Source organism: Aphidius gifuensis, linkage group LG4, assembly GCF_014905175.1.
Source record: "Aphidius gifuensis isolate YNYX2018 linkage group LG4, ASM1490517v1, whole genome shotgun sequence".
Classification (NCBI taxonomy): Eukaryota; Metazoa; Arthropoda; class Insecta; order Hymenoptera; family Braconidae; genus Aphidius; species Aphidius gifuensis.
This window is the reverse complement of record NC_057791.1, coordinates 783,624-796,260: the sequence shown is the minus strand read 5'-3', so window position 1 is coordinate 796,260 and position 12,637 is coordinate 783,624. Positions and strand designations below refer to the sequence as shown.

General features: G+C 27.0%; 2 protein-coding genes across 2 annotated transcripts; both read right to left on the bottom strand.

Annotated features, from left to right (window-relative positions):
- Window positions 1–15: 15 nt before the first annotated feature.
- Window positions 16–1,141, bottom strand: LOC122853683 (cell wall integrity and stress response component 3-like). The gene is made up of 2 exons (XM_044154099.1): window positions 1,051–1,141; window positions 16–969 (listed from the first exon to the last, which is right to left on the bottom strand). The coding sequence occupies exons 1-2, from the start codon at window positions 1,105–1,107 to the stop codon at window positions 16–18; spliced, it is 1,011 nt and encodes a 336-aa protein (XP_044010034.1). The 5' UTR covers window positions 1,108–1,141.
- Window positions 1,142–1,284: 143 nt separating this feature from the next.
- Window positions 1,285–11,609, bottom strand: LOC122854259 (fatty acid synthase). Its single transcript, XM_044154741.1, has 2 exons — window positions 2,713–11,609; window positions 1,285–2,617 (listed from the first exon to the last, which is right to left on the bottom strand). Exons 1-2 carry the CDS (start codon window positions 10,021–10,023, stop codon window positions 2,516–2,518), a joined length of 7,413 nt encoding a protein of 2,470 aa, XP_044010676.1. The 5' UTR covers window positions 10,024–11,609; the 3' UTR covers window positions 1,285–2,515.
- Window positions 11,610–12,637: the final 1,028 nt, after the last annotated feature.

Here is a 12,637-nt window from a genome sequence, read left to right as displayed (position 1 = left end):
ACACATATGTATATTCTAATTCATTAATTTATCAATCTTATTATAAATAGCAATAGCCTCCATTTCTTCATCTTTGATAATTTTATATTCATTATCAAATTTCTTCAAAGCTTTATCCAAATTATCCATTTGTTTTTGAATTTTTGCTGATATATCTAAGTTAACTTTTGCTGCTTCTCTTTTTGCAGATTCTAAATAGTTTTTCATTAAATTTTTGCTACTGGAAACATATTGCTTAGCAGTTTCTGCTTGATCTGATTGATCTACAATATTATCTTTCAATGCCTCTCCTTCGTATTTCATATCAGCTAACGATGTACCGTCAGTCATCTTTATTTCTTCTTCAAGTTGAAGCATATCATTTTTTCTCATAATAATCTTGTTTTTCATTCTTTCCACTGACATTGTATAATCCATTATGGAGTCTAGAGCTCTTTGAGCTTTATTTAAATACATTTGAATGTTATTTTTTAATGCAGCAGAAATAGTAGTAGTAGCAAAAGTAGCTGTAGCAGAAGTAGTAGCCGCAGTAGAAGTAGAAGTAGTAGCAACAGTAGAAGTAGAAGTAGTAGAAGCAGCAGTGGTGGTAGTAGTAGTAGATAGAGTGGTTGAACTTGGAGCAATTGGTGTAGTTGAAGTGACTGTGGTTTGTTGTATTGTAGATTTTGTATTTTCAATAACTGGTTTAATTGTAGCAATTGATTTTGTTGTAGCTAATGTGGTCGTCGTGGTGGTAGTAGAAGCAGCAGTAGCAGCAGCAGTAGCAGTACTTGTTTGAACCATTAAATTTGGTGCAAGTGATGTTGTTAAATGATAGTATTTATTACATAGTTTGCATTTTATTTTCATCAAAGAAATTGATACTTTATTATCATGATGATAATTTTTATGAAGTGTACAAAATTTTTGACACCAATCTAAATTACGTGTTTGATAATTTAAATTATTTTCTTCATTTTCTGTATTTGGCTGTAAAATAAAATTATAATAAATTAGTATGATTCAATGTATTAATAATATAATATTATATTTAATGATATTATGACTTACAAATGCTATAGTGATTGCAGACACACTGAATAATATTAAAATAATAAAATTATTCATATTAAAATTTTAAAGCAAGTAGATGGCCACTTGATACACAACACCAACAATAACTGAATGCAGATTGTTGTATTTCAACTCTGCTTTATATACAAATTATTCTACTAAATAACAGGCCAACCAAACAATAAAATAACAAACATTAAGTAATAGTACAAATAAATCTAGATAATCTAGATTTGTCATATCTTTAATTTGATATCATTTTTTTCGTGTATTTACTTGTTGTGAAATGTAATGTATATTTTATCACCAAAAACTAGTAGTGATAACGTTCTATAAATTATCATTACAATGCTACTTGACCTATATATTTTTACCTTCAAAAATATATTATTATTTCGAAATTTAGATAAGAAAAATTCTAATTTAATCTTTGTTTAATTTTCATGTTGTAATTGTCTAAAAAATAGAACAAGATGTATATATATTTTTACAAGACCATAAACAAAATAAAACATAATTATTATTTAGGTAAAAATAATTAACAAACTAATATTCAAAGAAGACTATATCTATTTTATTATTATTTTTACATTTGTTTGTTTTTACATCTATTATAAATGATGATAATAAAAATCATTGACAACCAAAATAAACACTAAGTCTTATAATTGTATTTTGTTTTTTTTTGCATCATAATCTTATGAGACTCTTTGTTAAATGCTCAATTATTTTTTTCATCTGAGAGTTACTTAATTATCTACTTCTTATCATTGAAAAAAAAAAAAAGACGTGTATGTTGTATAAAATAAAAAACAAAAAAACTACCCTTCTTTTCAATGACACGTTTTAAAAAAATATAACATCTTAATTATTATTATTTTACATTTTGTTGAGTGTTACTATCATTCTGAATTATTGATTATTTTTAATTTTATATAACTTAATAATTATTAATGTAAACACACAAGTAATTATTATTTATAAATATGTGTGTGTCATGTATCATATACAGCTTAAAAATAAAACCACCCTGTCCACTGAGTAAAATTATTTAAAGACTGCATTATCAACAATTGAATTTCATCGCGCATTTTTAAAAAAAATATCTAAACAATATATAAATTATGATGAATATAATATTAACTTGTATATAAGTATGTAAAAAATATTTTTGTATAAATGAGTTTATTATTTTTTTTGTTTGTTTCTTTTAATTATTAATCAATGGAATGACTTGATGATGTCATACTAATTATTTGTTCAAATACCAATATTTAATATTATTATTATTATTTATTTATATATAAAATAAGAGAGTCAAATTAATAATAATAATAATAGTAATATGTGCATTTTTTATTATATATATTTTATGAGATAAAAGATAAACTTTTCAGTGTTTCTTTTGTCGTCGTCTTTTTTTTTTTTTATGTTTTTTTTTTTCAATGTTTTTTAGTAATTCTCACGCAAAGAAAATCTCAGCAATTTGTTTTGCATTACCACCAGCAGTTATTGTTCTGTGGTTACCCAATAATTCTTCAATTCTTACGTCTTGTTCGCAATGCTGCAAAGGAAAAAGAAGAAAAAAAAATTAATAATTGTTATTGTTGTTGTTGTTGCTTGTAGTATTATTAATAAAATAAAATAAATTTAAATTACCTCGCCAAGTCCATAATCTTTGTTGAATGACATAAATGTATCAGTTGCTTTAAGAAGTGTAACTGGTCCCTTATATTTACCAGATGGTTTATATGCAACTGATGAAAATATTTTTTTATAAAACAACATACCAGCAATTTTTAAATCTTCACTATTGAATGATGTTGTACCAATTAATTCAACCATTTTATTTAACATATCATCATGATTTTCAATGTCTCTTAATGTTGTATAAACATTTATGAAATTAACACTACTATTTATTTGACGTACAAAGAATGACAATGCTTTTCTACAACCATCAGCATGTACATTTTTACCAGTTTGTTTACCAATTGATTTAGTATGTAATACAACAAAATCTGGTGAACCATCAAGTAAATTAAGTATAACTTTTTCATTATTATTTTCCAATTGTAAACCCATTTCAAATGCAACACAAGCACCAAATGAATAACCCATTAATGTATATGGTCCTTTTTTTTGTATTTTTTTAATTTCTTTAATATAAAATTCAGCTAAATCATTTAATGAATCTAGAGGTGCACCTTTAATACATTGTAAACCATAAACTGGTCTTTTTAATTCAAGTGCAATATTAACTAAACTTGATACCATTCCTTCAATTGCAGAAACAAAAAATACTGGTTCACCAGTATTACTTTTTGATTCTAATCTTATTATTGAATTTTTAGGTAATATTTCATTTCCAGTACATTGGAATAATAAACTATTATCAACTGAATGATCTGGTGATGTTGGTGTTGTTGGAATTGTTTTATCATCATTATTTGTATTATTATTATTATTTGTTGTAGTGTTGTTGTCATTAGTATTGTCTTTATTATCAGTTGCTTCACTAGCACCACCACCACCACCAGATAATGCTGCTAATTTTTCAAATGTCAATACACGAATTTCTTGTGCTGATAAAACAAGATCATAATTTCTTTCTAATGTTTGTTTAATTTCAGTACCCATTAATGAATCCATACCTAAATCAGCTAAACTATTTGCTGGATTAACTGTTTTAACATCTTTAATACCCAGAATATTACCAACAGCATCAAGTAATGATACTTGATTACCAGTATTATCATTTGATTTATTAATATCAGCCAATACCATACTTGCTAATACTGGATGTGGTTGTTGTAAAAATACATCCATTGTTGCTAAACAACTATTCATTCTTTGTGGTAATGTACCACCAACTTCAGTATCAGAATTACCACCCATTGTATCAACAATAAGACCAACATCACCAATAGCACCCCATTGTATTGCTAAACCAGGTAAACCCATTGATTGTCTTTGTTCAACAATTCTTTCCATTGCTGAATTTGATAAACCATAATTTGTTTGTCCTTGATTACCACGACCACATGATACAGATGAAAATACAACAAAATAATCAAGTGATGGACAATATTTTCTTGATAATATATCTAAATTTTTTGTTGCATCAATTTTTGGTAATGATGATATTTTAAAATCAGCTTCATTTAAATTTTCAATTAAATTATCACGTAATACAGCAGCTAAATTAAATATACCACCAATTGGTGCTAATTTATTTGATATATTTATTAATTTTTCAGCTCCATCAATTGTTGTTGCATCACATTTTGATACAACAATATTTATACCCATTTCACGCCAACGACGTATACACAATGATTGATAACCATTACGTACACCAGATCTTGATGTTAATACAATATATTTTGCACCACGTGTTATCATCCAGTGTGCAAGTTCAAGACCAAAACCACCAAGACCACCAACAAGTACATATGATTTATCTGGATTCATATATGTTCTTGGTATTGCTGCAACTGTTTTTAATGCTGGTTTAATAGTATCAACAAAACGTGATGTTGATGTTGTTGTTTCTTCATCACGTATTTTTAATAATATTTTACCCATATGTTTACCAGATGCCATATAACGAAAACCATGTTCAATTTGTTGTTCAGTAAATACTGTTAATGGTAATGGTTTAACAGCACCAGTTTTAATACCCTCATCAACAAGACGTACTATTTCAGTTTTTTCTGGACAATCATTATCAAATAATGCATCTAATAATATACCATGAAAACTAGTATTTTTTAAAAATACAGACATACCAAGTGCTGTATTATTACTTAAATCAAATTTACCAATTTCTAAAAATCTACCATTATTAGCAAGACATCTTATACTTGCTTGTAACATATTACCAGCAAGTGAATTTAATACAATATCAACACCACGTCCTTGTGTTTGATTTAATATTAACTGTTCAAAACTAGTATCACGTGAATTACCAATATTATCATCAGTTAATTGTGGATATAATTTTTTTAATAATTCACGTTTTTCAGTTGAACCAACAGTTGTAAATACTTTACAACCAGCATGTAATGCAATTGATATTGATGCTTGTCCAACACCACCAGTACCAGCATGAATTAATACAGTTTCACCTTTACGCATTTTACCTCTAACAACAAGTGCATAATATGATGTTGAATAACATACTGGTATTGTTGCTGCTTCTTCCATACTCCATTTATCTGGTATTTGCCACATGAATTTTGGATCAGCTAATAATGTTGTTGCTAAACCACGTGCAGCAACAATTCCCATAACACGTTTACCAATTGAATTACGTCCAGAAAATTCAAGACCAAGAATACAATCTTGTCCAGCTAAATCACCGGGTAATGCATCTGGTGATAGTTTACCAGTTGCCAACATAATATCACGGAAATTTAATGGTGCATAATAAACACTACATAATTCACTTTGTGGATATTTTTCTGGATGATAATAACTCAATGGACCTTCAATCCATCTTAAACTACTTAAATCACCACGTGTTAATGCATTAATATATGCATGTTCAACTTGTAATGATGATGCATCTGTTTGTTGATCTAAACGTAAATGACGATAACTACCCCATTGATTACCTTTCAATACATTTGCCATTAATTGTTTATCAATTTGTTTTGAATAAAATTCATTTGTCAGGGTGAATTTTGGTGCATTTTTATCTTGTATAAATATATATTGTGTATTATTACCACCATTTTCACGTCTAATACATGTCATTAAACCAACAATACCAAGTAATTCTTCACCTTGTGATACTAGCAATATTTTAATATTTTCATCTTCAGCTGATTTTTTTAATGCTGATTTAACACCTTCAAGCCATGAAAAATTTTTTTCACTTATTTGTATTATTATTGGTTCAATTTTTTCTTGTATTTTTTTAATTAATACATATGTTTTACCAGTACATATTTGCATACCAACAATAACAAGTTCAGTTTTATGTAATAATGATTTTTGTATATTACCAGTTTCTTCAAGTATTATAAAACCACCATGTTTTATTGATGCTTCAAGATTTGTTAATGCTGTTTTATTACCATTACTTAATACATCAGCACCAATAACAATATGTAAATCTTGTCCAATTGTTGTTTTTGATGCATCTTTACCACCACTAACAATTTTAACATTCCATTGATCTAAAAATGTTGAATATGTTTCTGGTGTTGTTGTTGCAACTTGTACATCAGCACTCATACCTGGTTCAGATAATAGAATATCCATTATTATTGGTGATAATAATGATTCAGCACTTCTTTCACCAGCATCTTCAACACCTTTTATTTTTAATACATTTAAATTTTCAATAACTGTTTGTAGCATAACTGTTAATGCATGTAATCTTGATTTTGTTGGATCTTCAACAAGTATTTGATTATTTTCATATGGTATAAATACATATTTTTCATGTTTTGGACTTGATTGAGTTTGTTGTCTTCTTGATGCAAGTGATGCTTTCATACCACGTATTTCAACACCACCACATTTAACAAGATTAATATTTTTATAAGAATAAACATTTAATGTTTTTTCACTTGGTTTAGCATCAACTTCAGCAACATCATTTGCATTTTCAATTTCAATTTCATTATTTTTAAGCATTTCATAATGACCAATTGGATTAATAGCAGCATATTGTATACGTACTGGTAAATAAAGATCACGTGAATTACCACCAAGTATACTATATTGTAACATTGTATCCATAAATGATATCCAATCATTATTCCATACTAATTCACCAGTATTACCATGATTATTTGATGTTTTAATACCTTGAAATATACCACCATAATCATAACCACGTAAACGTAAATCTTTATAAATATCAGTTTTATTAAGATTTAATAATTCACCATCAACATCATTAGTATTATTAGCTGATGGTATTGGTAAATTATTTAATTGATCTTTTGTTGGATCATCAGATTTAAATATTTTACCAGTAACTGCTGGTGAGCCACCTTCACATATTTCAAAATCACCAGTACCATCAAATATATTTATTAAAAATCTAACTGGTCCTTCTTTTGGCATTATTGTTGCACGATGAAATTGTACATTTTCAAATGTTATTGGTAATTTTTCATAATCAGTATTATGTAATTTAGCAAATGTTTTCCATACAAGTGTTAAATAACCAGTTGCTGGAAATAATATTCTACCATCAATAGTATGTCCAGATATATATGAATGCTCATCTTTTGATAAATCAATTTCAATAATTGTTTCACCAGAACCACCACTTTTACCAGAAAAATCAGCAACAGCCCATTCAATTGAATGATCCCAACCAATCATTGAATTAATCATTGGTGTACCACGTCCAACTGGATAATTAATTGTTTGATATAATTTTGTAAAATCTGGTTGTCCACCAGCATTATATAATTTACCCAAATTCATTAATAAAAATTCTAAATTATTAGCATGATCACGTTTATGTAAACCAATATTTGTACATGTTTTTGGTAATGATCTTTTTAGAATTGCTTGTAATAAACAATGTGGTGCTATTTCAATGACAATTGCATTATCTGGTATATGTTTAATTGCTTCTTGAAATAATACTGGTGATAATAAATTATTAACATGATATGCTGGTGATGATAATTTAGCTAATGGTGTTGACCATGAACTTTCTGGTATTGATGATGATATCCATTTTGATGATCTTTGTTTTGGATTTTTAATTAATTTATCAAGTACATCACGTAGTTTTGGTCCAGCAGATGATATATATTTACTATGAAATGCAACACCAGAACTATTAACAACTTTAGCAAATATTTCTTCTTTTTTTAATTCATCAACAAATTTATTAATTGAATCAACTGGTCCAGATACTGTTACTGAATCATTTGAATTATGACATGCTGGTGATATATCTTTAGGACATCTATCAATAGCTTGTTGCCATGTTAAACCAACAGCAGCCATAGCACCTGGTGGTAAATTTGCTTCTTGTATACTTTTACCACGCCAATATGCTGCTAAAACAGTTTGTTCTGGTGTAAATGTATCATCAGCATATGCACAACCAAGTTCACCAACTGAATGACCAACAATACCATCTGGTTTAATACCAATCATTGTTAATACATCAACAATTGCAACTTGTATTGCAGCAATTGATACAAAACTATTAAGAACACTTTCAAAACTTGAATTTGTACCATTTAATATTAAATCCATTAAATCAATACCAAGTGGTTCAAGTGCTGCAGCACATAATTTTAAACTTTTTTCAAATTGTTTTATTGGCATAAGTTGTCTACCCATACCAGCCCATTGACTTCCCATACCAGAAAATACATACCATATTGGTCTTTTATCTGATGTTGATGTTGCTGTTTGTACTGGTGGTCTATATTCATCAATTTCACGATATTTATTTGTACCTAATATTTGAAAACCACGATAATTATGTCCAACAATATTATTATTATGTAATTTATGTACAAGTGATATAAATTCATCATCTTTTTCATATTCTTGTATTTTATCTAAAAACATATTAATTGAATCATTTGTACGTCCTGATACAGCAACAATTTTTGGTATATCATTATTAATTGATGGTAATAATTTTGGTTTTGGATTACTACGTAATATAACATGTGCATTTGCACCACCAAAACCAAATGAATTAATTGCAATTAAACCACCATTCCATGGTCTTGCTTTATCAACAACAATAATACGTCCATCATTTAATGCTGGTATATCTGGATTTGGTTTATTAAAATGTAAATTTGCTGGTATAACACCAGCTTCCATGGCAATTAACATTTTAGCAATTGAACATAAACCAGATGCTGGTTCTGAATGTCCCATATTTGATTTAATTGAACCAATTAATAATGGTGTTTTACGTTTTTTTTGACAAAATAAATCAGCAATTGAATTAACTTCTTGTGGATCACCAACTTTAGTACCAGTACCATGTGCTTCAACATAACATACATCACATGGATCAACACCAGCTTCATCATAAACTTGACGCATTAATTTATTTTGCATTGCACCAGATGGAAATGTTATACCCTCTGATTTATTACCATCAACATTTGTTTTTGAATTAACAACAGTTGCATAAATACGACGTGCATCACGTGTTTTTTGTAAATATATAACAACAGCTGCTTCAGAACGTACATAACCATTACCAGATGCATCAAATGCTTTACATGAACCATCAGGTGATAACATACTTAAACGATGAAATTGTAATGATGATGTTGGTTTAAGTACAAGATTAACACCACCAACAATTGCTGCATCACATTCACCATTACGCATTGATAATATTGCTTGATGCATTGCATATAATGATGATGAACATGCTGTATCAAGTGCAAAACTTGGTCCTTTAAAATCAAATGTATATGATATTCTATTTGGAAACATTGCACGACAACAACCAGTTAAACCATAACCATTAACCATATCTGGATCAGCTGTCCAAAATTCATCTGATTCAGAATCAGATACACCAATAAATACACCAGTATTTGTACCACGTATATCATTTGGATTAATACCAGCATCAATTATTGCTTCATGTGTTAATTCTAATAATATACGTAATTGTGGATCCATAACTGTTGCTTGTTTAGCATGTACACCAAAAAATACAGCATCAAATGATGATAAATCTTTTATTTTACCAGTTCTTGATGGTAAACCATGTAAACCATTTGGCCATCTTCTTTCATCATCAGTAACCATATCAACACCTTCAAATAAATTACGTTTAAATTCATCAATACTTGATGATTCAGGTAATCTACCAGAAAAACCACTGATGACAATGTCATCATCTGATGATGATGATGATTTATTTCGTGATGAACAATCACCATTACCATTTGATGAATCCATAGCTGTTGGATTACTAACACCTTCAAAGCGTGCTGGCATTTTTTTTTTATTATTATTATTATTAATAATAATGTTGTTTTATTTTTTCAATCAAATTTATATTTAGTTGTTGTTATTGTTGTTGTTATTATTATTATAAGCCTTGTGGACAATAGGCTAGAAAAAATAAAAAGAAAAAAAATACATTATTATTATGTATATAAATATTTACAAAAGATAAGAAAATATGACAAGCATTGATGAGACAAAAAATAAATAATCATCAAGATAAAATCAACAAAAACTTGATAAATCAATGTTATATTATTATGCTAGGTCAGGGATGTTGTAAATAATTATTGCACAATAAATTGCTAATATAAATGGTATATCTACATCACGATTTATCAAACATACCTCCAAAATATAACATATTATTTATTACTTGCTGATGAATAATGAATATTTAATTATTATTTTTTTTTGACAAATATATTTCAAGCTAGACTGCGCAGTAAATAAAAATATCATATAGGTAAATAGCAATTGTTGTTGTTGTTATTAAGTTGACTAAAATAATTGGTATTAATTGAAACCCCAGTAACAACAATGATAATTATTGAAAAAAAAAAGAAACAAAAAGAAGCAAATTGCCTAATAAATATTAAACTTTCAATGGTAATTTACATAAATAAAAAATTATAAAGTCAAATTGAATTAAATTAAATTAAATCACTGAATTGAGTGTATTTAAATGATGTTTATTTAAATGATGGATTTTTTTAAATATTTAAAATAGAGATTAATTATTTAATTGACTTGTAATTTATATATTTTATTATATTGAAATTATAGTGAGTAAAATTTAATTATCTCAGAGTAATAGGGGTCCCATATGAGAGGGGGTAGGGTGGTTAAATTTCTATATAGAACAGAAGGGGAGGAATATCACGCGATGCTTTCCGGACGCTTTGATGACGTCATAAGATTAGAAAAAAAAAAAGATTATTAACCGACTCCTGCGCCATCACCACGTGTCATATATATTACTTAACTTTTTCTACATATTACTCAATAAATATAATTACAATATTATTAACAATTAAATAAATAACCATGAATTGTTAAATTAATAATAATAAATAAAAATTAGAAAATTATGAATAATGTAATAAATAAACTCACCTTAATTATAATAAAAAAATAGATAATTTTAATCGCGTCGTTTTTTTTTTGTTTAAACGCCGGTATAAAAAAAATATCTTAAACTTTTAAACAATATTGTTAATAATAAAAAAAAATACTTGTTATTATTAAAATATAAATTTAAACTAAATAAATGATGAATTGTGCGTAAAATTTTTTAAAATAATTATAAGGAAAAAAAATGAACGCGTCGCAATGAATAAACTGACACTTTACAGGCTTCTTCCTTGATTCTTTTTGATTCTTTTTGATTCTGTTGGTGTTGTTTGTAGCTTCGAAGCTCTTGTGATGTGCACTGTGTGACTGTGAAGAGCGGTGTGTTGTGTATGATCTAGCTATTCATACAACTATCCATCCATCAGCTATATGTACAATATATCTACGTTGTTGTACTCACTCGTTATTATTGAATTGGACGATAGCCGTCGTCTGACATCACACCATGTGCCCTCGACCAATCAAATATACATTTTTTGTTTTTTTTTTTCTAACACAACGCATGCGCATCTAAAATACAAATAGAGAGAAAAAAAAAAAAATAATAATTTGTATGTGTACCCTCGAACTCCAGCTCCAAAGATGCTGACTATTATTATTTTTTTTTTTTTATTTTAATTTTATTATTTACTTTGTCGATGCATATTTTTTAAATTAAATTATGAATTTTTCTCTTTTTATATTGTGAAATTTCAATTCCCCTTCATACGTATTTTATTATTTTGATGATTTTGGACTTTTGAATTTTTAAGATGATGATGATGATGACTAAAATATTCCACTACTTGATTATATATATTTTTTTTTAATATTATATTTATAATAACATTTGGCTATCAGCATTTTATTGACACGTGAATTTTTACATGATATCACACAATATCATGCATGGTCGATTATAAAATCATGCTTTCTTTATTATTTTTTTTTTTGTTTCTTAAATTAATTGCTATCTTATTACTTGTATTAAATATTCAAATTTTTTTTTTTTTTTCATGCAGCATATAATTATGTTTTGTTAATTTATTTATTTAAAATAAATATAGTGTATATTTATTTAATCTAAATAATGAAATAGGTAAATAGAAAAATACTATAAAACACATGCATGATAAGAAAAAAAAAATGTTTCGATTTAGTGGAGTATTATCTAAACTATCGTATGATTTCTTTGGTCTTTTTTTTTTTTATTTAATTTTCTTAATGAGGTCTTTGATTGTGTGTCAATTGATTTGTTCACGCGTTCAAAGCCTGAATTATTAAATTTATTTAAGCATAATTCATTGCTCTTGAAAAATTATATTATAAATTTTTCTTTTTTCCAATTTATTGCACAATTATGATAATTTATAGTTGAAGCAAATATTATATAATTTTATTGAATAATAATTATTTGATTTCAAATTTAATAATCATATGCAAATCAAAATAATTATCTGCAAAGATAAAAAACTAATAAAAAAAAGTATTT